The 27,382-nt window shown below is 37.7% G+C and overlaps 7 protein-coding genes across 8 annotated transcripts; 2 read left to right on the plus strand and 5 right to left on the minus strand.

Moving 5' to 3' along the window:
• Nucleotides 1–307: 307 nt before the first annotated feature.
• LOC6564119 lies at nucleotides 308–12,124 on the minus strand. The gene is given in 10 exon segments (XM_001989644.3): nucleotides 308–1,299; nucleotides 1,618–2,031; nucleotides 2,096–2,233; nucleotides 8,257–8,375; nucleotides 8,995–9,797; nucleotides 9,881–10,125; nucleotides 10,194–10,379; nucleotides 10,768–10,935; nucleotides 10,997–11,111; nucleotides 11,814–12,124. Coding segments are annotated over 10 exon segments (3,150 nt in total). The 5' UTR covers nucleotides 11,859–12,124; the 3' UTR covers nucleotides 308–382.
• A 498-nt stretch (nucleotides 12,125–12,622) lies between these two features.
• Nucleotides 12,623–19,878, plus strand: LOC6563327 (mitochondrial GTPase 1). 2 transcript variants are annotated; one of them, XM_032736824.2, is made up of 3 exons: nucleotides 12,623–12,728; nucleotides 18,671–19,005; nucleotides 19,066–19,878. In XM_032736824.2, exons 2-3 carry the CDS (start codon nucleotides 18,723–18,725, stop codon nucleotides 19,839–19,841), a joined length of 1,059 nt encoding a protein of 352 aa, XP_032592715.1. In that variant the 5' UTR covers nucleotides 12,623–12,728; nucleotides 18,671–18,722; the 3' UTR covers nucleotides 19,842–19,878. The 2 variants fall into 2 exon arrangements, with proteins under 2 accessions (XP_032592715.1, XP_001989677.2); XM_001989641.3 differs by lacking the exon at nucleotides 12,623–12,728 and having other exon boundaries at nucleotides 18,670–19,005.
• On the minus strand, nucleotides 16,292–17,087 carry LOC6564118. The gene is made up of 3 exons (XM_001989643.2): nucleotides 16,845–17,087; nucleotides 16,586–16,790; nucleotides 16,292–16,515 (listed from the first exon to the last, which is right to left on the minus strand). The coding sequence occupies exons 1-3, from the start codon at nucleotides 17,066–17,068 to the stop codon at nucleotides 16,318–16,320; spliced, it is 627 nt and encodes a 208-aa protein (XP_001989679.1). The 5' UTR covers nucleotides 17,069–17,087; the 3' UTR covers nucleotides 16,292–16,317.
• LOC6564117 (mitogen-activated protein kinase kinase kinase 7) lies at nucleotides 17,344–18,677 on the minus strand. The gene is made up of 6 exons (XM_032736825.2): nucleotides 18,646–18,677; nucleotides 18,437–18,507; nucleotides 18,088–18,375; nucleotides 17,832–18,011; nucleotides 17,641–17,773; nucleotides 17,344–17,586 (listed from the first exon to the last, which is right to left on the minus strand). Exons 2-6 carry the CDS (start codon nucleotides 18,476–18,478, stop codon nucleotides 17,423–17,425), a joined length of 807 nt encoding a protein of 268 aa, XP_032592716.1. The 5' UTR covers nucleotides 18,479–18,507; nucleotides 18,646–18,677; the 3' UTR covers nucleotides 17,344–17,422.
• Nucleotides 19,879–19,901: 23 nt separating the features above from the next.
• LOC6563326 (chromobox protein homolog 1) lies at nucleotides 19,902–20,676 on the minus strand. The gene has a single exon (XM_001989640.3). It carries the CDS (start codon nucleotides 20,616–20,618, stop codon nucleotides 19,902–19,904), a length of 717 nt encoding a protein of 238 aa, XP_001989676.1. The 5' UTR covers nucleotides 20,619–20,676.
• A 636-nt stretch (nucleotides 20,677–21,312) lies between these two features.
• On the plus strand, nucleotides 21,313–23,890 carry LOC6563325 (protein vreteno). The gene is made up of 5 exons (XM_001989639.3): nucleotides 21,313–21,679; nucleotides 21,736–22,125; nucleotides 22,189–23,014; nucleotides 23,297–23,481; nucleotides 23,545–23,890. Exons 1-5 carry the CDS (start codon nucleotides 21,417–21,419, stop codon nucleotides 23,888–23,890), a joined length of 2,010 nt encoding a protein of 669 aa, XP_001989675.1. The 5' UTR covers nucleotides 21,313–21,416.
• A 13-nt stretch (nucleotides 23,891–23,903) lies between these two features.
• On the minus strand, nucleotides 23,904–25,640 carry LOC6563324. Its single transcript, XM_001989638.3, has 4 exons — nucleotides 24,923–25,640; nucleotides 24,212–24,829; nucleotides 24,102–24,155; nucleotides 23,904–24,047 (listed from the first exon to the last, which is right to left on the minus strand). Exons 1-4 carry the CDS (start codon nucleotides 25,613–25,615, stop codon nucleotides 23,988–23,990), a joined length of 1,425 nt encoding a protein of 474 aa, XP_001989674.2. The 5' UTR covers nucleotides 25,616–25,640; the 3' UTR covers nucleotides 23,904–23,987.
• Nucleotides 25,641–27,382: the final 1,742 nt, after the last annotated feature.

A 27,382-nucleotide genomic window follows, 5' to 3' on the forward strand; every position in this document is an offset into this window, starting at 1 on the left:
CAATCCAGGGCTGATAAGCAGATATCGATACATCGAGTTATCGCTCCTGTTAAATAACATGAACTGTTGCTATTTGTGCAGCGCTGTTAAACTCATATTGTAATTTTGCTGGTAGCAATTAGCTTTGTGTTAACTAGTGTCTGCGCGGGAAATTGAAAGCTTTTTTTTTGATTCAGAATACGAATTATTCTATTTTTTATATAGTTGAAAAAAAAACATGTGCTTCAATTTGTAGTTTTTGTTCTTTAATTACAGTGAATTACAATTTAAAAATATGCTTAAATATAGACAATAAAATACTTGAATATACGACTTACACATATAGGATAAGCAAAACTATAATTCTAAAAAATCTGTACATTTAGGCTAAGAAAAAGCTGAACTAGTTATGCTTGCCATTAAGGCGATCTTGGATTTGCTGAAGACTCAGCCCCTTCGTTTCCATGACGACAAACAGGACAAAGAAGAAGGCCACCACACAGAAAAAGGCAAAAAGCCAAAATGCATAATATGAGCCGAGAGCATCTAGTGCCGGATAATAGCGCGTGACCAGGAAGCCAAGAGTCCAACAGGTGCTGGCTACAACAGATGAGGCAGCCGATTTGATATTCGCCGGGAACATCTCACCCAGCACTGCCCACGGAAGGGGACCAAAGCCCGTGCAGTAGACGATGTTGTAGAGTATCAAGGCGGGCACTGGCAACCAGACCACACTGGATATATCACCCACCACCAGTTGCATGTAGAAAAAGGCACCCAAGGCGGCCAGACCCACGCTCATTACGCTGGCCGAGATCAGGAGCAGCACCTTTCTGCCCAGACGATCTGCAACGATGGGCGTCAATCCCGATGCGCTAACCTGAACACAGCCAATGATAATCGTGGCCACGGCTGGATTGAGACCCGTATTGGCGCTGGCGAAGATCGACTGGCTGTTGAAGAGCACCACATTGATGCCAGACAGCTGCTGGAAGCAGATGAGTCCGCCACAAATGAGCAACGCCTTGCGATTACTGGGATTTTGGATTAGATCCATCACTGTGCCCTTGCTGGACATCGCCTCCTCTACATTGGCCTGAATCAGAGTCATCTCATCGTGGACACCCTCGGCGCTCTGCCCACGCAGGAACTGCAGCGAGCGCATTGCGTCCGTCTTGCGACCCTTGCCCGCCAAATAGTACGGACTCTCCGGCATGAAGAAGAACACCGTATTCGAGATGAGGGGCAGCACAATGCAGCACCATTGCAGCGCCTGATAGGAGACAAATGGTCCAATTGCATAATCATACAGAATCCCAGCTGTTCAGAGAGAAACAGAGAGAGATAAGAGAGATTAGCAAAGACTCAGAAAATAAATCGCCCTCAAATGAAAATCGCCCTAAAAAATATAAATTTATAGAACTTATTTCTAAATATAAGGAAAAAAGATTCTAAGAGTCTAAAAATACTAATGCCTAACACTCTGGAAATTATGCACATTAATACAGAAAAATCAGTTCTGAAATTTAGATGAGCAAGTCCTAGTTTTTAGAAAATCGCAACCATAAATTCTAGAAATTTACTTTCTTAAAATGTAGGTCGCTTTTCGTCTCTTATTTTTTCTGTTTAACTACTTACCAACGATGAAGAGCTGCATGAGTGATCCTGTGGCACCACGGACATTATCCGTGGATATCTCACCCACATACATGGGCTGCACGGTCATCACGAAGCCAACGCCGAAACCCTGGACTAGTCGGGACAGATATAGGATCCACACCTCGGTGGCGACCATGTTGAGCAGAAAGGCGGCCACAAAGAATACACTGCTCGAGAGCAGCACCCATTTCCTGCCAATGCGATCCGCCAGCGGACCAGCCACAAAGGGTGCCACCAAAGCACCAATTGCAATCAGCGAGGATATCCACGCATCCTCATCAGCCGTTATCGGACGATCCAGAGGAGAATCCGAGGTATCAGCGCTCTTCAGTTTCGGTCCAATGGGCGAGGTCCAACCGAGGCAGGTGCCCACCACAAAGGCAGACAAGTTGGCTAAAAATAATTGTGAATTATTATTATTAATATTGGTTAGTCAAGTTGAGAATTGGGAATTCACCTGCTACGGCAGCCAAAAAGATGCGACCAGTTTTCACCGGCTCCATGTCGCGAGATAATCCGTCGCTTATCTGGAAGGAGCTTACTTCACTGTAAGTAGGCACATCTCGCTTGTCGCTTATTGCTGGCATTTGGCTTGCTCACGTGTAGCAGCTGCAAGATTTTCAAATTGAGAGACAACTCTTTAATTACGCTTTTAATAAAGAGAAGACAATCGCCTGGAATGTAAATTCTGATGATTGTGAAAGCTAATTGCCAGGCAAAAAATGTTGTCACAATTGTCCATTTTTCTCTTTTTGTTATTTACTCCTACATTTTCTAAAAATTTATTTTTGGATTAAGAAACGCAAATGCAGTCGATTATTAAAATTGCCAGAGCAGTTCAGAGATTTGCCTATCTATTCTATATTTATAATTTTATGGATTGGATTAAGCACTTCAGACCATTTTACGTTTTACTATTCTTTATTATATTTTTTTTTCTTTTATATTAAATTTTTAATTTAATTTATCTCTGCTAAACTTAAATAGATAAGAAGTAAGTCAAAAGTCTTCTTAAATGTTTGCCACAAACTTTTGTATCCTGTATATTTTTTCATATTTTCGTTATTTACTTATATTTTCTGCGAAAATATATTTTTATTTGAATATTTTTAATCTTGTCTATCTGTTAATGTATACTGTTGCAAATTTGAATATTTTTATTTTATATTAAATGGTGTTTTTATTTTTATTTTGTTATGAATAAAATGCAAATGCGGAAAAATAATTGTAAAAACAAATTTTTTGGTTTTCTCTTCGATCAACTTTTAAATAACTTTCACTAAATATATGTAAAAATTACAATTTTTCACAGCACTTCGTGTTTAACTGAGAATAGATTTTACCGTCGCTAGGCAGAAGCATTTATTTCGAGCAATGCAGGAATTTACCATCCAGTATTAGTACTTTTAACTGGTAAGCTGCTCATAAATTTATACTTTCAAATAAAAATTAACATTTGTTAATCGCAAAGAGTAGAAAATACCATCTTCCAACTTGGACTGTGCTTGATAAGGTACGCATCAGCACTAAATTTGATGATAGGTTTAGTGGCATTGCGTATACGCCCCGTCGACGCTCAAACCAATTACGAACGAGGCAAGCGAGAATAAATGTAACAAAAAACCGACTCAGTATGGCGAAGTTATTTACGGAAATAACTCTATGGATGCTTTTTTACACAAATCAGATGTTCAATGTGTTTGTCTGCCATACAATTAATTAATTTAATGAATGCCATTAAATTGAAATAAATATAAAAAAGACAAGTAAACAAAATAAATTATATTCGTTTGATTAATAAAAGTCGTAACACTTGAGCGAAAATTGTGTGAAAATATGCACATTACTTTCAGAGAGTTTAGTAATGGGCCAAATGGTGCAAATTATAAAATTATTGTAAAAACTGATAATCATTATAGTTATTTGTCACTCATTTGACACATTTTCGTATAATCACTAATTAAATCAATGGTTTGCTTAAGCGTCAGCTAAAAAGTTCACTCCAACTAAACTCAGCATGATATATTTCTTAAAACATGGTTTAACTTTTGTCACATCCTTACATGAAATTGTAGAAAGAATTCACTAAAAATATATTTGTAAATATATTTATATTTATATATATAATATATATATTTGTATCAGCGAAACGAAGATTAAACGAAATCCGAACCGTAAGCTTTAAGCCTGAGAATTGAAATGCGCTCGCTCAAAGCGATGCGTTTAAATTTAAAGACTTTTTGCAGTGCCAATTGAAAATCTTAAGTACATATGAAATAAATAATGCTCACCGGCATTACACTCAGATAAAAATTCGACATACTCATGGCTTTATTCTGAAAGTATATTTCTAAAATTAAATGTCGTGTCTTGCTAAAAGACTGGGTTTTCCAGGTTTAGGTTATAAATTCATATAATTTAATTTGACTAACCTTAAAACTTGCAATCAAGAAAATCTTTCTAGTTTTCAGGGCGATTTTTTTTCCGAGTGTACAAAATCACTGAGACACTAAGAGGGCATTATCTTATCAGCAGCGCTCTGCCGGCACAGAAAAATCTATGGCACTCAATGTGGAATCGATGCAACCACTACTACTGGGAATTGTCTTTGAAATACATTATTAGCTGTTACAAAAAAGTGCGCCACTTGTGCATTTGCACTTGAATAGTGTGCCCCAAGTGATAAGACGGCTGCGGCTATTTTCCTCCAATCTCAATTTGTGTTTACAGACCCCTCCGTACTCCCCCCATGCCACTTCAGCCGAAAGTCGCCAGTTCGTTGAGAGCATGTTAATACATTTGTGTACTATTCGCCCAATGCAGGTGACACTTATTATTAGTTGTATTAGCTATCAAATTTTAGCCCGACTTCTTGTACAATTATGACTTATTGTTTTTATGTCATTTCCGTTAATTGTTTTCGTGGCATTCTCCGAAACACTTGTGACATCTAACGGATCTGTTGATATAATATTATTCACAACCCTTCATGAATGTGTGTTATTATATGTTTGTTATGGTTAAGTTCCGGTTAGAAGTTTCCTAATTTAAAAAATGTTATAACTTAGAGCTATTAAATCCTTTGCTGGCAAATACGAAGCTTTTTTATCCCATCGAACAACAAACTATGATATGGATACTTGGCAATGAACGTTTCTCTAGACACTGTAGATGGTCAACATGTAATAGTCTCCAATGCTCATCCAAAGTAGATTATAAAGTTCGATTTTGAACTACATTGTTTAAAATTTATTCAACCAAAAAATATTTATCGACTATCTCAATCATTTCCTATGTGAAAATCTGTTAGCAACATTGTTTGTTTTTTTTATTTATTGTAATCGAGAAAATGTGTGACAATCAAAAAGTAATACGTAATTAATCAAAATCAAATAATACATGGTGAATACATAGTATTATTGTTAGTATATCAGCAGTGGCACATTGACACAAATTGGTAATCATCATGTAACTGAACCTATCAATAAGTTGCCCACATGGACGACCGAATATTACGACGTGTCTTCCTGCTCCAAAATATGGTATTAATCATCATAATTGTAAGCATGTATTGACAAAACAAGTGCGCATATATAGATTATATATGGATAGATAAATACCAATACAGATGGATAGAGAGCGATAATGTCAAATGACTGCCCAATATCAAATAATAACCACCAGTGACGTCAAAAAGCACTTGGACTGACAACAAGAGTAAAATAGTTGGGCACTTTGTAAACTATTGCTATTAGCGTCATCGATGCAAATATATCGTAATAAGTTTTACTACTTATCCTAATCTCAAATTATATATTATTATGAGAGGTATTTGTCTAAGATAAAAAGGCACAATCTGAATATTTTGTATAATTTTTAAAAATTATTGATCGCTATTTTGCTTCAATATGGACTTTTATACACGATTTAACTTTCGGATGAATAGATTTGTACACAGATTTCAGATGCATTTACAGTCGTATATTCCGGGTATTAAATCCTCACAGATAAGCAAAGATATCTCAAGAAACCTTTACTTTGCGAGTGGCTCAATTATGTATAAAATACAACAATAATTCCAAGTTTAGTTCCAAATAAATAGACACCTTTCGCCATTACGACAAATCAAAACTAATGGCAATCCTAATAGTCAGGCCAGCACTTGATCATGGCCCATATATTCAAGCAACACACTTAAGCCAAACAATTCAAATTCAGGTTGTTGTTTATTATGGATGGTGATAATACTGATATCGGAACAACCGTTCACACGCAAATTATAAACTTACTTAAAGTAGTTCACCGTATTTAAACAGCACTCAACTGACGACAAACATTTCCATAGTTAATCAAAAACAATTTAAAATACTTAAATCACTCACATGATGGGCTTTACAACTACACAACAATACATATATGTATATATATTTGTAACTATAATTAATCTATAGTTTATATTACTATCACAGTTTACTCACCCATTTTGCCAAATACGATCAATTGGCACACCGAATACAATAATTTCAAGCTTAAGATTGTTAAAATTTACGTGAATATTTGATGGGATTAAGTTTGAATATCGTCCGGATATAGCACGTTAACACTTAAGATCTGGAAGAACTGTCCTCTGTCGTTGTCGGAAAACGAATGCGAGAATTCTAAACGATTTTGCGACTCTACTTAAAATGCACAACGAAATTGAAGCCGAGTCTTTATGACTGTCGCATCCAGAGCTCGTATTTAGTAGTAAGTAGATAATAAGCATAGCAATAAATACGATTCTATATATCTGTATATATGTATATAGATATATGTGTATATGTATGCATTCGCGATTGTTTTATATCGTATTGTTGCAAAATACGCAGATTGTTGAACTGAACTGCGCTTTAGATAACGTGACTTTTTGTGCAATTTAAACAAACTGGTAAAACAAATCGAAACAAGCTATAAAATATTCAATTGAGCCTAGTGCTAAATTATAACAATGCAAATACACAAAAAATATATATGTAAAACCAATTAAAACAGTCGTGAAATTTTAATTAGATTCGATTCGGCTTAGTTCCGCCCCCAAAATTCGTTGTACAACTTTTAATTTTGCTTTTGCGAGACGGCGCTCGAAAAGTATCTCTTTGAGGAAGTCAATTCATATGCGACACATGTATGCAACATATCTGACATATGCGACAACTTGCCGTGTGGGCATTGACTTATTTAGTCGGTGTCGCAAACGAGACCCGTAAAATTCTCAAGTGGCATACACGTGCGTTGTAAATAATCTGTCTAATAAAGAAATCAACTTAATTTCCGTACATTCAAATTTGGCGCAATACTTATGATATCAACTCGATTTTTAAAACTGATCATGAATAAATTGACATTATGGATTTGGAGATTGTCTTTGATAATATCCAAATAATTGAAATGCTTGTTTGTTTACAAAAATGATCTTTAAATATATATTTGCATTATCAGCGCTGCGAATCAGAATTAATATCACAACAATATAAATAAACATCAAAAGTAATTTTTTCTTTCTTTTTGGAAAAGATCCGGTTTTGCATTAAAGTTCGGTTCGGCTGTGCGACAAATTTCTGAGATATATATTTAAATGTTTATAAATTTGCGTTTTAATTGAACTAATTTTTTATTAAGTTAGTGATTCATTTGTCTATATATATATGTGATTATATTTCAAATATTAATTGCGCTGCGACTTGCTGTTAAAGGCACATTGATAAATCTTTGGAGAATATACATGTATCCCTGATCGAATTTAGTCAGCTACAAAATATAAAAGATTACCCTAGATTAAATCTGCAACTAATTTCTGAAACACGTACCTAAAAGTTGTCAAGCCTTTATAAAATAAAGCTTAAATTTAATAAGCTAAACACAACATAAATTCAAATGATGTTGGCTTATGGCACTATTAAAACATATGTGTACTTAAGCTTGCTAAACGAAAAGAGTAAGTTTCTTATTAAATATTGTAAGGTTAATTGTAAGTCAGCGTGGGTTGAGTTAAATTAAAAGCTTAACCAGCTCATTAGTCAACGATATTTGACAATTGCATTCCTGTCGCATTAGATACATTTGCTAGTTTAGAATTTAAGCTCAAGTGCTAAATAAATCAATCAATTTATTTGCCAGACACTCAAGCAACATTTCCACTAATCAGCCTTATACAAACGGTATCCAATGAGCCGTTATTTGCTGACAATATTTTTTGTTGGCTTTAATGGAATTACAACAATTACAACAACCTGTTGCACATGTTAGCAAGCAATCGCTTTTGGTCTTGAGTTCGGTGGAAGGGGCACATCCAAATAGAGTTTCCTGAAATTCGATAGCGACAAACAGGAAAGACAAAAACGCCATTAAATATTTTTGCATATCAAACAGTAATTGAAAAGTGGAACAACAACAACGGCAACAATTGAGGCTACCTGGCATGGCATACAAACAATTTGCGTCTGTGCGTCAATCTATCAATTGGGCAACCTTGCCAATGCCCGAAGGCCAAGTGCAGGGCCAACGGGAAGCTGCCTCTGATATGTAATCAAAAAACGGCGCCAAATGTGGGCGTGGCCAGATCATGACATGATTACATACCAAATTTCATCTGACAGCCGCTGCTGATTAGCTGCAAAATTTGAGGGGCGTTCCCTGCGGTGGATTCAGCAAATCCATTCAATGGGTTATCAGGCAGGTCAATGCAGCGACTGAGTTGGCTGATTATAGTAATTTAGTTGTTATTATCAATATACATTCAGTATTCATATTTATATATATACATAAATATATACATTTATTTTTAACACATGTCTTTACAGTCGCACACTTAACATATACACATTTCAAAATACACATAAAAACAAGCCAAAAATAGCTAAGAGATATTTCTCTTCATTGACTTAATTAGCCGAACACAAAGAGAGATATATTTGCCAAAGATAGGTACAGTCGAACTTCGCTAAATTAAATTATTTAAGCATTAAAATCAAGTTGACCTCGAATTTCGCCAACAAAACTTTGGTTCCATTTTAAATATAATTTATTCCAATTGTGAACACAAATAAGTATTTCATACAGTAACTATGAATTATGACTATGACTATGTATTAATGTTTACTTTATAATACTCTTTGCAAGGGTATAATAACAAAGTTTCTATAATTTTTTAGTTTTTTTTCTTTTGTGGCGTTGGAGAAGTTCGACTATAGTTGGCTACTTAAAACATATTTGAAAACTATACTATTTAAATCATTTATGTTAATTGTTGTACATTTTGCTTTACACACTGCGTATGCGTAATGTTGCTTAATTTCCTTTCTTCTCTTTTGGTCTTACTTAACGTGTACAATCTCTCGCAACACTTTGCCCTAATGCCCACTGAGCCACGTTTGTATTTGGCCGGCGGTCTTGCCCTTGGTTTCGACCACAGAGAGAGCCACATATACTGTGGCCAGGGCCATGCAGCCAGCAAAGAACCAGAAGGTCATATCGGAGCCCCAGTCGGTGATCATTAGGCCAAAACACTTCGTTACCACAAACACGCACAGCCAATTAACCATCACTGTGAGTGCCACTGCCGTGGCCCGGACATCGGGCAGAAAGAGCTCGCCCATCATCAGCCAGGGTATGGGGCCGTAGCCCACCGAGAACGTAATGATAAAGAGCACCATGCAGAGCAGTGGCAGCCAGCCAATGTGCGACACATCCTTGCCGCTCTCCTTCATGTCAAAGTAGGCGCCCAATATGGCCAGGCAAATGGTCATCACGGTGCTGCTGAACAGCAACAGAATCTTACGGCCGGCCCGCTCGATCAGCAGCGATGAAGTCAACGTCATAATCACCTGCACCACGCCCACAATAATGGAGCAAACGGAGGCATTCAAGCTGCTGCCGGCCGACTTGAATATTGACTCCGTGTAGAAGATGACCGCATTGATACCTGAGAACTGCTGGAAGAACATCAGCATCATGGAGATAATCAGACCATTGCGTGCACCACGATTCGTGAACAGGTCCAGAAACGAGGCATCCGTACCAGCCTGATCCAAATCATTCTGTATCACCTGAATGGCGCTACGAGAATCACAGTAACGACCCCACAGCCACTTGAGCGACAAAGCAGCATCTGCACGACGACCCTGCAGGTGATCAATAATTAAATGTAATAGAAAATTTATGGATATGTGTATATAGAAAGGAAGAGGACTATTCATTTGCTTACCTTCTTCAGGAGATAAACAGGCGTCTCTGGCAGCATGATCATGCCCACAAACAGAACAATGGGTACCACCAAGCACATCATGCTCAGAGCACTCCACGAGACCAAGGCGCCCACTACATAAATAAAGAGTATGCCCACAGTGAGCAGCAGCTGAAACAGTGTGCCCAGAGTGCCACGAATGCTCGTCTCAGCTATTTCCGAGATGTACATTGGAGCAACCACACAAAAGCTACCAGTCGAGATGCCTAAATAGATAGATTCAAAGATAATTCAGCTTACGATCAGCTATCGTAGAGTATATAGAATAACTCACCAATTAGAAAGCGACCAAAGTACAGCCAACCAGCTGATTTGGCAAAGCTGATCGATAGCCAGGCCAATATGAAAGGTACATCCATGAGCATCGCCGTATAGCGTCTGCCAATTGCATCGGCTATATAGCCCGTTGGCAGGGCGCCCAAGAAGGCGCCAATGGCCAGCAGAGAACTCACCCATGTCTCTGCAAGTAAACAATTGAACAGTAGTTAAAACTCTGAAAATCAAAGAATCAAACTGAATTTTAGAAATTGGCCATACTTTTTGGCTCCCAGTTGTTCTCATGTTATTATTCAAAAACTACATTTCTCAAAATAAATATTGTAACTTTCTAAAGAGCAGGACTCGCATTTCTTTATTCTGTTGTGTATACTACGTAGACGATTTCTTTATTATTGTCAATTAGAAAGGAATTTTTCTGAAAATTGGGGTTGGATTTCTACTTTTTAGAAATGCATTTCTTAATAATAGCAAATATTTAAAAAATAAAAATAAAATGGAGGTTTTCTAGAATCAAGGACGATTTATGTTTTGTATAGACTATCTTTTTTTATAGACATGACGATACTTACGTTGAGCGACAGTTAGTTGGAGTTGGTCATCGTGTGGCACACTGACCACTGTGACATTAGCTGTGGTGTTCGTTGTTGCGCTGGTGGTATTGGGACTAACACTGATTTGTGGCAGCACCGGACTGGTCCAGGCTAAGGCCGTGCCGGCAGCAACTGCACCCAGACAAACTGTAATCATTTTATACAAATTAAGCAAAAATTGAATTTGTCTTCTCAGCCCAAAACTTACCAACAAGTGCGGCCAGATATTGACGTGACTTTGAAGTCTTCACGACACCATCCTGCAGCGGATCGTAGAGCATTGGATTGTGTGCCGAGAGATCCGTATCCTCCTCGCTGACAGTCTGTGAGGAAAAAAGCAAAAGAGCTATTTGTTAATTATTTACATCGATAATTACATCCAAATTTATTGATTGTTGGAAAAAACTGTAGAATTGCCTATTTGATCGTGTGCGGATCATGATTCAAGAATACTCAAAATGTAAAGAGCATTCTAGTTAAGAGAGAGAAAGAGCTTGATACGAAATACCTTGTACTGTGATTGATGAAATCTTTAGTGAAATGAAAATGCTGTATATTTAAAATTGTGGCTTTTATTATTGATAATTTGAACTTTTATTTCAAATTTGGTGTCTAATAGTCTTTGAGAACATACAGAGAGTTCAAGTCTGATCTGATCAGGAATATATCTACTCTATTGCTATTGATTATCGATTTCTAAGATAAACTATTCAATTTATTGATCACATGAAATTAACTTAAACTTGTATATAACAATTTTTATCTCTTTTAATCTCTGAGATCATTCAGACGAATAAATATACATATATACATATACAAAGAAGCTGACTTCGATTCCTGCTACATACGTCTGCACAATTTCATACTACCCTTTCTAACCATTTTTAATGGGCATACAAAAAGTATAAAAATACTAAAGTGTAAATGAAAATGTAAAAGCGAACAAGATGAATCTATTTGTGTGTGTATTTATTTATAAAAAGGAGGTGTGTGCAGCCGCATGTTGCCATACTTGTTGACTTTACCTGCCACCAACGTGCCATGGCACGTACTACTTTATCCGAGTCCATTGCAAACCCACTCAGATATTGCAAAAATATGCGTTATATAAACACTATCGGAAGACGCACCAAAACACACACTATGCGTTTTCGAATATTATTTATGTAGTCTCGACCTTTATTTCACTTATTTCAATATAAGCTCATTAATTATTTAGAAAATACTTTTGAATACATATATTCGGTACGCAGATATATAAACTTATATTATTCGCTTATTTTATTTGGGGCGGCGTAGCGATTGTTTTGATCCGTGTGGTCAACACAGTTGGAGACGACTGCTTTGGCGACTCTTCGAAAAGCACATTTTCTTCTCGAATCTTGAAATAGTGGCGCTTTTATTTTGGCTGGTACTCTTTCGATACTCTGGCTAGGGCTGTGTTGTGTTCGTCGAGAAATTCGCAACATCAGTGATTATACAGTGAGCTAATAAGTAAGTTTGGATAATAATATGGACAGGATTCTAATTATCTTGCATCTCTTATAAAAAAAAGCTAGAAGATTATCCAATTTGATATTCTACAATGTGCAATTTTGTTCGCACCTTTGAAGATTTCGTGTAAATATATATATATTTATACATGTCATATAAAAAGTATACGATTTAAGATGCTCGATATTTGAGTGTACTTCTATAAAATACTGTTTTCATAACTTTTGACTAAGTGTATTTAATCTTCGGCACTCCACTCATATAATTAGTAACATTTTATTGTTATGCCAGCGTTTTACGCGCATTTAAATGCAAAACATTTCGTATTTTACGTCAGACACAATAAAGCGGTGCAGTGTGGATTTAGTTGAGTTACATTTCGAATGTCCAAAGGGGAAAGAAAGCAACAACAACACGCTGATCTAAAAAAACACACCTAAATCAAAGTATGCAATTCTTTTGCTAATACCTACTGATTAAAATTATCTAAAAGGAACAAATAAAAGTTGTTAAAATGAAACACAGATGAACTATAAAATAATTATCAGAGTTAAAACTCTCAGATAGTACGAAAGATACTCTAGAAACGATTTCATAACAAACATGGGCAAATGTTATGCATACGCCCCCAAATCCAACAAAATAAATGCTTCCTGTAGTGCGCCTTACTTGAATTTCTAAATGCATTTTGCGTGTGTGTCTATAAAAAATTGCTTGGCCGTTGCACTTGCCAAAAATGCCGTTCGACGACATCCAAATGCGTCAGGTAGAAGCATTTTAAATCATACAAAATAATTTAAACTAAATGCACAATACACACTTGCACATGTATCTATGTATTATATCTATATACTATATACGTATGTATGAGCTTGTACGTACGAATATAAAAATAACTAGAAATTGTGTTGATCAGTTTCGCTTGAAAGCAAAAAACTATAAATAATATTTATCATTTTATCTGTACAGTAAAATTATCCTGCGTCTCAAAAAAACACAAATTGTTAGCAATAATTAATTGCTTGATCGATAAACTTTATTACACTTATACTATATAGATAAGTTGGAAATTTACTAAATATATATTTCCTTAAAACGGTCTACGGTCTACATATTAAATGGATATTAAGCTTCTTATTTATACACAATATAATTTAAATAAAATACGCTTTCTACAATAAAAGAGTATTTTTGAATGTACTTTTGAAATTCAAATCCTTTTGGGAATGCAACAAGCGCTTTAAATATTAACAAAACGCAATGTGCAATTATAAAATATGTGCTTCTCTGCTGCACGAGCGTAATTGTAATTTAATGGCGTCAAATGCAATTCAAATGACAAATAAACCTTTCGCCAATCACCCACCCAACAACAACAACAACAGCATCAACAACAGGTTGGATAGAGAAAGGGAGCGAGTGCGAGTGGGACAGAGGTGCACTTGCCGAGCAAAGAGACGGAAACGAAGAGGAAGATAGACACACCCACCCAGGGCAATAGAGGCGCATCACATGCTAATTAGTATTTTGTGCAGTTTGCTTTGCTCTGTTTACTATTTGCCGATTCCCCTTTACCGATCCACAATGTCAAGTGCAATCATCGGCATTTGGCGCCGCCAAGCTTCGTGCGCTGCTCGATTTGGCACGAAGGCAGCAACGCTCGTTAGTCGTGTGACTGCATCCGTGTGTGTGTTTGACTGTCCGTGTGTGTGTGTGTGTGTGTGTGTGCGGTTGTGGTCTGGAAAGGCTTGTTTAGAAAAATGTGAGTGCTCTCGCCAACGATTAGAGCAGCCCATAAATTTAAGGTGCAAGCAAGAATTGCTGTTTCTATTGCTGTTTTAGCCGAAGGTGTGTATACGATTATTAAATGTGCACACTTACAGTGGCTCACAGCTTAATTGGTTCAGTCGTAAAAAACAAGTACAATAGGTTAAAAGCTTTTAACATTGTAAAGGATATTTATCAATCAATAAGTGTCTACTAATAATTGACAGTTGGACTAGTTGCTCATATTTTATCTTTGACGCTTTATATCAAAACTGTATATGTATATTTAAATTAACTTCTTTGTTTTGCTGTTTTCGACTTCGACCAGATGGGACCAAGTTACATGCCACGAGGCAGTCTAAATGAAATATTTATTGCGGATGCATTGGCCTTGATATGTCGAAAAGGTCGTGTAAATATTATTGTTGCTTCGCAAATTGCTCGATAGCTCGCACAGACGAGATAAACATGTATTAAACATGTCCGGTCTGAAAACATAAACAATAAGCGATAGGCTTCCAAGCGAAAATAATAATATATAATAAATATAAAGCATATATTATTTTGATCCGTTCTTTTTTCTCCGATAAAATAAACTTATTGAAATTTTTGTCACTGCTTGACAAAATACGAATCAGATGTGTATATGCGATAATCAAAGTACCTGAGAATCTACAAGTGAAAATCTGAATCATAAATCGTCATGCTCAAAGTCTTCAGTAAGCCATTATCAAAAGCAGTAACCTCTCACGTGAACTTGTGGATTGGGTTTGCTTCTTAAGTTGTTGCTTTTTTATTGGCTTGGACGTAGTACTCGCGTTGTATTCGTAAATTACAGCCAAAAATTTCAACATCGAGATAAGATATTTGATCCCCAGTTGAGAACTAATGAGTAATAAATTAGCCCACAGATAGTGAACTATTTATTTAAAATTAGAGTTTAAATTACTATGCTGGACATTAGGTTGTAGCCATTTCCTAAGCATTAGTATTTGCCTATGTATCTTAAATCATGTATATTAATAATTTTATCTAAAACAACCAAAGTAGCATAGCATACTTTTTGGTACAGATAAGTTAAAATTCTAAAATTAACATTTGTAAATTTTAATTATTCCAAAGTTATTGCACTGGTCCAACACATTTTTAGATAGCACGAATTTCGAATTTTATTTTAAATTTCACTTAAGTGTTTGAGATAAAACATATTTAGTGAATTTTAACAAGATGCGCTTACCTTTTTGATATCCGCAACCATATTGTAATGAATTTATTGTTCAAATATTGGAAGAATTGCTCAAATTGCTTAAGGTCGATAAATGCTTGTTATTTATTTAACAAACCTATATATGGCTATTATTTTGAATATCAATTTTTTTTTAAGTATCGAAACGTGTGAATGGACGCACTGAGCACCCGAGTAAAACTGAAATTCAAAAAGCAAAGGAAACGCGCTTAGCATCAGCGCTAAAAGCAAACGCTTTCGACGTCGCAGCAGAGCGTCGACAGCGACGCCGTATCGCCAACTGATATGTGCACTCAGCGAAAAAAAATAGTAGAAAACTATCTACTCAAAAGTTCGAGTTTATTTCCAAGGACTATTTCGGAGTAAATTTTTATAAATACAATATTTTTGAGTCTAAACCAGTTCATATAACAGACTCAAAATGGTATAATTTGTAAGTCTTACAATGCCTATTTTCAAGTATTCTTGATGGAACTTTCTCCTCCTTTAATAAACCTCAATACTAATATATTTCCGGGTAAAATCTCTTCTTTTATTCCAGAGGTTCAGTGATTTGGCTATCTTTTCTTTATATTATATCTTACTCTTTGTCTCTTCTTATCGCCCTTTTTTTCTTTCCTTATTACTAAGCTACTAACGCTTAACCATTTGTGGTCCAATTTGTTTTTTTTTTCTTGGACCATTTTACATATTACTACCCCAAGATTTATTTATTATATTTTTTCCTTACTTTTTAGCTAAATTGTTTCCATTAAATTTTGTATAATTTTATTCGCAACTTTAATTTCAAATTTTATAATATATTATTATTTATAAAACCTTTTGAACTACTTTTTCAATCAAACCATGAAATGCATGCAAAATTAAACTTTAATACCTTAAATCAAGTTTATTTAAATCAAGTTCTTAAAAGCATCTGTGGCTAAAGCCTTGGATCATTTTCAAATTGATCGAGCTGTACTGTGATCTTAAATCTAAATCAATTGACGTTTTGCGTTGCGTATGAGTGATTTTTTTTTTTATTAGTCATCAATATGAAGAGCGAAGCTCTCTTTGCTCATAGTTCGTCTGTACACGGTAAAGCTAGCGTTAGATCTCTGAAGTTGATCAAAGTGAACCTGAAACTTCTCCAGGAGCCGCTGGAAGCCTCTCTCCAACGCCGCCGACTTAACATCGCTCAGCTTTTCGAGCACATACGCAATCAGAGCCTCAATCAGCATCTGCAGGCGAAGAGTGAAAGTTTCACATGCAATATATTTATATATGTATTTTCACTTTTGACTAGCGTACCTTCATATGCATTGGCAAGACACGGCAGCGTTCGTGCGTCATGTGATTGTCACTTAACATTGCTTGGAATAAGACCGGATCGTTCTGATCGATGACGGCGCTAATGAATCGCATAAAGGCCAAGGAATGGCCATGCAAACGGTGTAGATCAAGTTTGCCCTCAATGCGAAAATGGTCAAATGTTGTATAATTCTCCATAAGAAAACTATGGGATGACAGTTAGTTTAGCCTTTGGCATACGTTGTGCTTTTTGGCTTACGTAAAGTAAATTTCCTTTCCATAGCGACGTTCGAACGGTTTGATTAGCTTCCAGGCCTGCCTGAGTGCCAATCTCTCATTCAGTGGAAAGCCGCTCTCATCATAAACGGGGCCAACTATCAGCTTTGGCAACTTTATGGGAAATATGGTCGAAACATCGATACCACTTTCATCTTCTGATGACAATTTTGAATTGAGTGAGGTTTTCGAAGTATTCTCGGCCATGATGCAATTTAGTGCGTATATTTAATAAATTTATAATAAAAAAGAATACTAATGTGAAATAAAATAACATCTAACACCTATATAAATATCATATTTATTCACAATTGATTGAATACAATAAGCCTATGCTTTTTTGTACCTTAGTACTAAAAATAGGATATAAAATATTAAGCACCTGCAAATTTGTATACTGTATACAAATTTGTATATTTAAAGTAAACAAATACAATTTAACAAAATGTTTGTTTTTGCAATAGAACGATCATGAGTAGTGATTGTGAGAAATTTATAACAACACAAAGTTTATTGTCATTAAGCATACATATATAGTTGAAATTCTCAGAACCAGTAAATTTACAAGCCCAGCTGATCAACAATAATGGGTAGTTTTTCCAAATCAGCAACAATTTTCTGCATTGAATAGCGTTCGTTAGGATCAGGACTCCAACAGGCGGTCATCAATTGTTTTATACCTTGCGTACATTGAATTTCCAACTCGTCGAACGATGGTCGTTCACCTAAGTTAACAAAAAGGTCATTAGTATTTGGTTATGCGAACTATTTAGTCGTACCTTTTGTCACTCTTTTGCATATCTCTAAGTCGGATAAATTTGCAAAGGGCGTTTTACGCGACAGCATTTCCCACATGGCTATGTCCCAACTATAAACATCACATTTATCGGTGAACGTCGAACCATTAATGTACTAATAGAATCATGTAATTTAGATAACAATTGTACAAATATTAAGTGGAAATAAAAACCTGTGGTGCCTTATAGGCGATTGGTGTCGGAATATTCGACGTCATTTTGGTAGCTATTTTTCTGACATATGTAAAATCAGAAATCTTTAGTTCCATACGTCTATTTTTCAGAAACATATTTTGCGGGCTTAAGTCGCGATGAACAACTTGTGGTGTCTGTGCATGCATATAGGCAAGAGCCTATTAGTTTGTGTAATGGGAAAATAATTAGCACTCTTCTATTTCGGAGATGTTTATGTTTGTAGTACAAACTTACTCTGGCACATTGGAGCGCCCAGTTAATCACATGCGCCTGATCATACTTTATTTGTTTTTGGCAGTGTATTAGGTCGTGTAGAGATCCGCCATCCATGTATTCCATAACAAAGTACACAAATTCATTATGGTATGAGATGCCATATAAAAATATGATATTCTCATGGTTCGCATTCTTCAGTTCCCTATATTCTCTCTCAACCTTCTCCGTTGCAGCAAGGTACTTCTTGGTAACAACTTGTTTGCCGTTCCATTTTCCTCTAACCACGTGGTTGAACTCACCGATTTTCTAAAATAGAAGTTTAATATTGATTAATTTGCAATCTTCTGAATTTTGAAACAATACGTACCTCACCAAATGTCAATTGATCAAAACTTATAGAATGATTCATTTTTTTTCGTTGATAATGTGAGAGATAAGCTACATACAAGAAAAATCATCGAATTTATAAGAATGTGTATAAATAAAAAAGTTATTCATTCGTTTATTTAAAAAAAATATATAAAATTGAATTATTTAGTTGAATCGTAGATTATTTTTCTAATTTATTAAACTCACGTTTACTTCAACACGGATTTTGCAGACTGCGGTTCGACAGTTGCGCCCCATTGGCGAAATGCTAAAACGAATATCGAATGTGCTTATCGATAACAACGATTGGTCACCTGTTACGAGACAGCCGAACACAGCTGAATTCGCAGCCAAAAAACGTAAACATGTCGACGCTGTCGAATCCATTTCGCACCGTCTTCCGCCTCCCGAGCCGGAATCAACGCATCAATTGGTTTCCCGGCCACATGACCAAGGGAATGCGACAGATACAACAGAAACTGCGCAATGTCGATTGCATTGTTGAGATTCACGACTCCCGCATACCGTTCGCCGGACGAAATTCACAATTCTTTGAGACGATTACAGGTGATGGAAATTGATGGGAATTGAGATTTAATGATGTACTTTACGTTAATTCCTCTATAGGCAATGGTGTCAAGCCACATATATTAGTGCTGAATAAAGTGGATCTCCTGGGGAAGAAGCAGCAGCGTTCAGTTCTCAAGCAGCTGCGAGCCCAACAGCCTGAATTGCGAAATATTCTATTCACCAATTGTAAGGATCAGCGTAATCATGGTGTCCTCGACATACTGCCGCTGGCCAGCAAACTGGTGGCAGAGAGCAGTCGTTTCAATCGAACCCAGAGTGCCGAGCACAACATTATGATTATCGGTGTGCCAAATGTGGGCAAAAGTTCCATTATCAATGTACTGAGAAATGTGCACCTAAAGAAGCGGAGTGCGGCCCGCGTTGGTGCTGAGGCCGGTGTGACGCGATCCGTTGGCGAGCGCATCAAAATCCAAGAGCAGCCACCCGTCTACATGATCGATACGCCCGGCATACTGCAGCCGTCCGTTACGGACGATGAGATGGGCATGAAACTGGCCCTCGTCGGCTGTTTACCGGATCACATCGTTGGCGAGGATTTGATCGCCGATTACCTCCTCTACTGGCTGAATCGTCACAGGCGGCTCGACTACGTGCAACTGCTGGGATTAAGCTCCGGTCCCAGCGATAATATCAGCGCCGTTCTCGCCGAATTTGCGCAGCGCGAGGGCATGTTCCACCGGGTCAAGCAATACGATGGTCAAGTGGAGATGATGACAAATCTCTTGGCTGCTGCCCGCCGATTCATCAGTTTCTTTCGCACAGGGCAGCTGGGCCCCATTAACCTTGACGCCGAATATAGCCATCAAAATTAAGTTTTATTTATTTTTGTAAATATAATTTATGTATTTAGTTGCAAAGTGGGTAAATCTTAATTATTCGACCATTGGTACATCGATGGCGATGTGACCGACGCCTGGAACCGGTATGGAATAGGATACGCCAACATTATCCAGCTCGGCTTCGACGGCATCCTGTTCGACGATGGGCAATTCGATTGGCACTTGTTTTGGCTCCATCTGCATCACCATCGATGGTAATGATTGTTCGCCCTCAACGCTGCAAATGGGGGGCTCCACTGCATCTGTGGGTGCGCTGCTGACGGCATAGCCAGTCTGAGCCGCAATTACGCGCAATTCCTCGGGTACGCCTTGCATGCGCTTGTCAATGTACGCGGTGTAGGGGGCGATCTTTTGATAGTATTCGATTAGCAGTTGCGGATCCTTCTCGGCAACCAGAACACTCGGCACCAAATCAAACTCTTCGCAATATTGCCAACGAACGAGGTACTTAGTATCGCCGGTGACATCGGTAGCGCCCATAATCTCGGCCAGCTCCAGGCCACGCTCGTAGCCGCGTGGTTTTTGTATTTCCTCGCATTTGGGCTTCTTTTCGCCACGTTTCTTTGACTTGGCCCGCGACTCTTCGAACTTTTGAATGAGTGCCGGGCAGTCGCAGTTCTCCTCCGGCTCCCAGGTGTTGTCCGCTGAGGTGTAGCCGCGCCATTTGATTAAATACTCCACTTTGCCATCGGCAGTGATTCGTTTGTCCACAATGCGCTCAACAACGAAATTCGATTCGTTCCTTACCATTGCTTATGTTTTTCTTTCTTATAACAAACAATGCTTTTGTGTATATGTAATTTAGTGATGTGTAAGGCACCAAACACGATATATCGATATATCGCTATATTCTGTTAGAGTGCAGTTCTGTTAAGCCCAGTTTACAGAGCGACGAAAAATGTCGCGACCGATAACCGAACGAATTTTGACGGTCGTTTAGAGACCGCAAAACTAAAATCCTCAATGTTAATTCATTGTTGACCTGTGTGGATTCTATGAACAACTGTTAGCGGTGTCAAAATAATGAACTTTGATGTATGTATTTTGAGTCCGGTTATCGGCAAACCACTACGGAAGCGGGAAGTGCATCGGAATGAAAATAGTCAATTATGAATGAAAAATTATTTGAATCTTCAAGAAAAAAGTGTATTTATAATCTATATAGCTATAAAATGGAGAAAATTAATTCATTAACTTTTCGCCTCTCAGCAAACCATTTTGCCTTTATATTCCACAAACAAAATAAATTTCAAATTTTGGTCTCGAAATTGTTCATCGATCTCTAAAGTGGCTTGAGCTTGTAAATTCAAATTTAGTGCTTAAAAAATTTAAATAAAAATGAGCTGGCATATAAAGCGCTTCAAATATAGGAGATGAGCTTAATTAACGATTTTCGATTAAAACCGAATCAATTTTACATGATCCGTGATTAAATCTACAATCGATGATTGTGTAAATGTCACTTTCCAAGCCGAATTGCACGTGTGTAATTAAATTAAATATCACTGCTCTGTCAAATGTTTATTATTAATTAAACAAATAATAACGATGGCCGAACAAGATAACTGCTGGCCGGATTGGGATCCCATGGCCCAGCACTATAATGATGAGAGCTGCAACAAATATGATAGCGTCAACGAAGGTGCTCATCGGAGCAATAGGCAAATTAACTTTCCATATTTGATTATCAAAAAGATGAATGCATTTATTACGGATAAATTGCTGAGAAATTTCTTTGGAGAGACCATTATTTATGACATCGAATTTCGCTCGGCATCTCGCGAATTTTTTGTTTATTTTCATAATATTGGGTAAGAATTTATTTGTGTATTTTTGACGAGAGAAATTCTAGTGTAATCTACGCTAGATGCGTTGAGGCGGCATGGACAAAAATTCGCCAGTTTCCAAATTATGTCCATTGTGTGAAGCGGCAACCAAGACAAAGTCAATCCGAACTACCCAATCTACTACACCAAACAGCAGAGACCGCTTTGGCTGTAAGTGAGCCCAACGCCATAGATTTGATATCACGCATTATTCAGTTGTCCACTGGCAACAAAGCGCACCCACAATTCTTCAAGTCTCCGCTTGTGATCAAGGCGGACTACACTGCCAGGAACTCGCTATTGGCCGTAAATGATCCCAGTCGACGCTATCTGAATGTTAAGTATGAGTTCGCGCTGGAGCGTCTCAGCCAGGATATTGTTGAGAAAGATCAGGCCGTGTTTCACTTTCGATGCGGGCGCTTGATAGTCACGTGAGTGGTCTAAACTTAAATCCGGGTATTTTTTTCAATGCTTACCCAATTTTTTTTGTGTAGTCCCCAACACCAGCTTGAGCCTGAATCGGCTGTTGGGGAATCAAAGCTGGCGCTGCAGATTGTACAAAAGTGTTTGGTCTGTGATTGCTATACGGACAACAGCTGCCGATTCTGTCAGATGCCCTTCTGCAATCCAGTCTGCTTTGATGCACTTGCCGCTGCCCACAAGCAGAGCTGTGCCAAAGGCATCAGTCCCCCAATAATTGATAATACGAATGATAAAATGTTGAGCAAACCAAAGCTGCCACCATCTGGCAGCCATGTCAAAATCACTGCCTTTGAGCAGAATAATGTTTTGTATGTGCGCTCAGCGAAGGTAAAGGACGAGGTGGCCTACTACAAGCTGATCTCCGATGTGATGATGAGTGGCAAGGCGGCGTCTCCGCTCCGTAAGTTGCCACAGTGCGGTCAGTTGGTCATCTATAAATTCGATAAGCAAATTGTGCGAGCCATGGTCCTGAATGTCGACAATCCGCAAGCCATTTGCTTGGTCAGCGTGGATTATGGTAGCGTAGAGATTACCACACTGGAGACCCTGTACGAGTGCAGCGCCTATTTGGCATCCTTGCCCCGCCATGCGGTGCCTGTGCTGCTGCGTGGAGTACCCCGTCGCTATATGGGCCCTAATGTGCGCCACATGCTCTACGAACTGGACGAAACGTACACCTTTGTGCTGAAGTACTCGCAGCGTGAGTTTGACTTTGAGATGGGCATGCAACGCGTGATCCTCATCGAGAGCGAAATGAATCGCAGCTTGAATCGTTTGCTCAAAACAATTGTGTCGCCAGTGGAGCCATCACTCTCAGACCCTGGCTACGAAGAGAATGTAAGTGTTAATTGAAAGGGGAACAGACAGCGGAATACCAGCTGTAGCGACTTATATTTATCCGTGTAATTGTTGGATATCCTATTATAAGCAACTTCTACATTTTGTTGATTGACTGGGTTTTTAACAAATCCCACCAATGAAAATATTGAAAACATTTATTTTACAATTTTTAAACAATCAAAATTTGTTTAAAATGTAAAAAGCTATTTTAAAATATGCAACAGCTTCACCACAGCATTTATACTAATTTGAATGTTTATTCTGAATTTTTATTTGCAGTATCTGCAGCACGTGCATTTGCCTACGGGGCATGGCATCGATTTGGTCATCATGGACAATACGTTCATCAAATTTGGGGTGATCCACTGCACCACATTGGATTTTGCCTACGAGGTAACACAGATGCAGCGCGACATACAGTTCTATGGGGAATCCATTGCCAAATGTGCATACTATGCACCGCCGTAAGTGCAACTTTGAATTGGTTCACAAATGTGTATATTATAATTCGACATTTTTCTTTGTAGTAAAAATGATTTGTGCATTGCCAAGTATCAGGGAAAATGGTGCCGTGGCCTGTGCATGGAACTGGTGGGCGATGGATATCCGAGCATTTTGTTCATCGACTACGGCAATATTGTACCAGTTCATGTCGATGACATACGTCCGTACCCGCCGCAATTTACATTCGCCATACTGACCACCGAATATGAACTGATTGGCCTGCCAGCCGAGCCAAGCGATGAGCTGTTGACCGGCCTGGAAAAGCATCTGGCAATCGGTTCGATTGTCAACTGTGACGAAGTCATGTACAATGAGCTGGATAACAATTATTCGCTGCGCATAAGCGCCGTACATGCGCTCATGAAGTAATATTAATCCTATTGAAACACTTGCCATTTTGTCTTAACCAAAAATAAGTATAATTTAAATAAATAAACAAAATAAAGTTGCCCAAATTGCAACGAATTTAACTCTGCTTGCTGAAGACGAAACTTAGATTGGGCAATTCATCACAGTAAAATGTTTCCTGGAAGCGGAAATAATTAGAAATAATTTCTATAGGTTATCGAGCTTTGTGTACCTTTAAAAATGCTTCGCTAAATGGTGGCTGCCATTGGTTCCAAGTTACAAGAGTCTGCAAGAGAAACGGAATTTTAAATTGTCATTTAAATAATTATTGAATTCACCCACATTTTGTCGAGCTGCAAGTAGCTCGTGTGTGGCATTCACATGCAGATTAAGTGAATCCGTGCAATCGACTAGGCCGAGTTCTTTTTGAAACTGACGCTCCTCCAAACAGTCAGCTGTGATTAACGTGTACATTTGTGCATTACCATCAGTTGCCAGTAATCTCATCGCCTCCTCTCTTCCCCTATAATTATAGAGTATCACATGTTTACAGCAGCTCAAGCGGACTGCTGGCAACACGCTAGTTAAGATTACGGCAACCATTGGCTCCTTGGCAGCCTCCATGCTGGGCGTATTGAATATAGCTGCCTGTATTTGGTCTTCAAGTTGAATGTGGGCTATTTGCCAGCATTGACAATAACCTTTGATGATGTCCAAGCACATCTGACTGTTTGCCACAATGACACATTTCTCTTTGTGTTCCACAACCAAATTGTCCAACAATAGATGCACAAACTCAAACTTGGCCGAGTCATATAGACCCATTTCCTGCCAGGGCGGTAAATGCGGCAGGAGCAACTCCGACACGAGTGGATCGCTCAACATGTGCTTGAGGAGAACCGGATGATCACAAATTTGTTCTGCTATTCCAACAATATGCGCTGATTCAGCGGGTAATTCCTAAAATTTTAGATTTTATATATAAGTATAAAAGTATATTTAAATTAAAAAAGTTGCCGACGAAGCAAACAAACTATTTCAGCCATTTCATACCGTGCATAAATCTTGGCAATGATCTGCCAGCAAGTGCAACGTCTGATATTGGAGTTCTGCTGGTGCCAGCATGCAAATATATTCGTTTAACCTGCAAAGAGGAGCAACTTCCTGGATGCTGCAGCTGGAGCTTTCTTTGAGGGATTTAGATTCAGGGGACAGCTTTGGCTTCTTTAACATATTCATCGGTCGTTGACATTTGCTGGCAGAGGAGGGGAGCAGACCATCAGATTCCTCCTGCTGGCGATACCAATTCTCAATTTCTTCTTTCCTTTGAGCGGTGCATTGCTCGACGGTGCTGAGCTCCTCCTGGATTTCGACATCCTTCAGGCCGAATTCTAACAACGCATCTATTTCCAATTTCTCCGGCTTCAGGCTAGTCAGAACGTCCAGCACCTTGCCGATTTCGTCTTTTAAAATTGCTTTAGCTGCAGTCACCTCCAGCGTTCCATTGCCTGTCCAGGTTTTATGTTTTTTGTTGGTCTGCTTGCGCCAGAGGATGAGAAAGATGCGTTTGTCCTTCAGCGGATTCTCACCTTCATCGTACTTGCGTGGCCTGAAATGTTTGAGGCATCCAGCTGTGCCCCACTGCATTTCCGAGGGCGCGTAAACTTTTTTCTCCACATTCAATTCACAAGCAGTGGCGCCCATTTTAGCTGCTCTGCGCACTGATGGCGCCTGGGAACGACGCATAACAGCGTTCTTCTTTGCCGCACAAATAAAATTAAAATTATGATAAGCCAGTTGCTGGATCACTTATCGACCACATCTCTTTGTGTTATCGATATTTGACTCATTTGGCACTGTTGGCGCGATTCTTTTCTATTTCTGAAATAATTACATTTATGGCAAAATATCAGGCGGAAATTTATTAATCTTGCGTAAGCTAATAGAAACAAACTTTTTCTTATATCGTTTTTATTCAATGAAAATAAACCGACTAGTCATTTAATATTAATTTCTGTATATTAAAGCACTAAAATCTGTTGCTCTTGTCTGAAGCATTGCCAGCGCAGAGTTTAAATCGTTGGCGCCAAAAATGAGACAAGTTATAGCAACAACAATTCACTGTAATGATTTAATAAATATGTATATACAAATGGTCTCTGTTGACAAGTAAGTCATAAGCCGTCAAACTCTTCCCTATCAAAAGTAGTTAAGCCTCCAGCTCTGACAACATAGTTTATCACGCAATTGCAACATGTTTGTTGCGAACTCACTTTAATTTAAAACCACGAAAAAATAACGGAATTCATTGTTGTTGTTGTTTTCGTGCTGCTGCATTGGCTTATTGCATACGCATATTCGCGCCTTCACTTGACGCCTAATGAAAAACCAAAAACCAGTTTCAGCTTTAAGAGTTTTCTTCCTCAAGCATGCGTTAGTCACACACACACATTGACATAGACCTGCAGCATTGCCAAGGTCGCTGTCATGAGAATAAACGCTTTTCATGCACATACATGCATACAATTAGAGATGTGTGTGTTTGTATGTTTGTATGCATGCGAGCATAATGCAAATCGAATTGTAAATGGAACGGAACTTTGAAATGCTGAGTATTTAAACTTGTGCACTCATTTTTCATAATTCGTCATGCGCATTTGGACACAATTAGTTAATTGGCAACAAAATCAATTGTTGTTGCAATCATAACTGTAAAACAATATTGTCAAGCGTCTAAGGCAGCATCAGCCTTAGAATTCAGCGCTTCCTCTACACTTCGCTAATTGGCATATAACGAAACAAATTATCTAAATAAATATATCTATATATACATGTCAGCATGGAAGTGAAACATCGTCATTCATTTAATTATTGAGGCAGTAAGGTCATTGAATTTCACATCTATTACAAAGTGAAAGCCGAAAAATCATTCTGAATTTTGTTAAATTAATATAAATAAAAACCATACAAATTGAATGATGCGCTTTGAGACTGGAGTGCGACAAACGTTATGCTAAAAATAAATAAATTATTGTCTCAAAATATGCAACGCACATGGGGGGTTGATGGACCTGGCATGAGACAAAGGCATAATTTAATTGTATAAATACATTTTTGACAACATTTAATATATCCCGTAATAAAGACAGGAAGCTAAAACTGACAGATAACTACTAACTTCTAACATTAAAACAGAACATTCATTCGATTTATGAACGATTTCAATATTTTGCTTAGATTGGAGAAAGAACTTCTCTTTACCATTCGCCTGAATACTAGCCATTGATTAATATGAACCATAGAAAATGACACGAAATGATTTTATGCTTTATTACAAGGCTAATTCTTTTTCTTTTAATATATATTTCAGAATGCTTAAAAATAATTAATTACTATGCAACACAAAATTAAAATAATTTAATACGTTTTAGCCCAGTTATAACACATAAATATAATTGAAGGTAATTGAAGACAATGTGATTTACGGATTTTTTCACCGATTACACGGCATTT

Source organism: Drosophila grimshawi, unplaced genomic scaffold (genome assembly GCF_018153295.1).
Source record: "Drosophila grimshawi isolate 15287-2541.00 unplaced genomic scaffold, ASM1815329v1 contig_311, whole genome shotgun sequence".
In the NCBI taxonomy this organism is placed as follows: Eukaryota; Metazoa; Arthropoda; class Insecta; order Diptera; family Drosophilidae; genus Drosophila; species Drosophila grimshawi.

Bases quoted from the DNA above. Each gene is read 5' to 3' on its own strand.
- LOC6564118 (XM_001989643.2), bottom strand. From the start codon at position 17,068: ATGGCCGAGAATACTTCGAAAACCTCACTCAATTCAAAATTGTCATCA. The intron at 16,791-16,844 runs GTAAGCCAAAAA...GTCATCCCATAG, and splicing joins GGAAAGGAAATTTACTTTAC to TTTTCTTATGGAGAATTATA. The intron at 16,516-16,585 runs GTACGCTAGTCA...CTTCGCCTGCAG, and splicing joins TCTTGCCAATGCATATGAAG to ATGCTGATTGAGGCTCTGAT.
- LOC6564117 (XM_032736825.2), bottom strand. From the start codon at position 18,478: ATGAATCATTCTATAAGTTTTGATCAATTGACATTTGGTGAG. The intron at 18,376-18,436 runs GTACGTATTGTT...CTTCTATTTTAG, and splicing joins ATCAATTGACATTTGGTGAG to AAAATCGGTGAGTTCAACCA. The intron at 18,012-18,087 runs GTAAGTTTGTAC...ACAAACTAATAG, and splicing joins GGGCGCTCCAATGTGCCAGA to GCTCTTGCCTATATGCATGC.
- LOC6563327 (XM_032736824.2), top strand. From the start codon at position 18,723: ATGTGCTTATCGATAACAACGATTGGTCACCTGTTACGAGACAGCCGA. The intron at 19,006-19,065 runs GTGATGGAAATT...ATTCCTCTATAG, and splicing joins ATTCTTTGAGACGATTACAG to GCAATGGTGTCAAGCCACAT.
- LOC6563326 (XM_001989640.3), bottom strand. From the start codon at position 20,618: ATGGTAAGGAACGAATCGAATTTCGTTGTTGAGCGCATTGTGGACAAA.
- LOC6563325 (XM_001989639.3), top strand. From the start codon at position 21,417: ATGGCCGAACAAGATAACTGCTGGCCGGATTGGGATCCCATGGCCCAG. The intron at 21,680-21,735 runs GTAAGAATTTAT...AATCTACGCTAG, and splicing joins GTTTATTTTCATAATATTGG to ATGCGTTGAGGCGGCATGGA. The intron at 22,126-22,188 runs GTGAGTGGTCTA...TTTTTTGTGTAG, and splicing joins TGCGGGCGCTTGATAGTCAC to TCCCCAACACCAGCTTGAGC.
- LOC6563324 (XM_001989638.3), bottom strand. From the start codon at position 25,615: ATGCGTCGTTCCCAGGCGCCATCAGTGCGCAGAGCAGCTAAAATGGGC. The intron at 24,830-24,922 runs GTATGAAATGGC...CTAAAATTTTAG, and splicing joins ATTGCCAAGATTTATGCACG to GAATTACCCGCTGAATCAGC. The intron at 24,048-24,101 runs GTACACAAAGCT...TTCCGCTTCCAG, and splicing joins TTAGCGAAGCATTTTTAAAG to GAAACATTTTACTGTGATGA.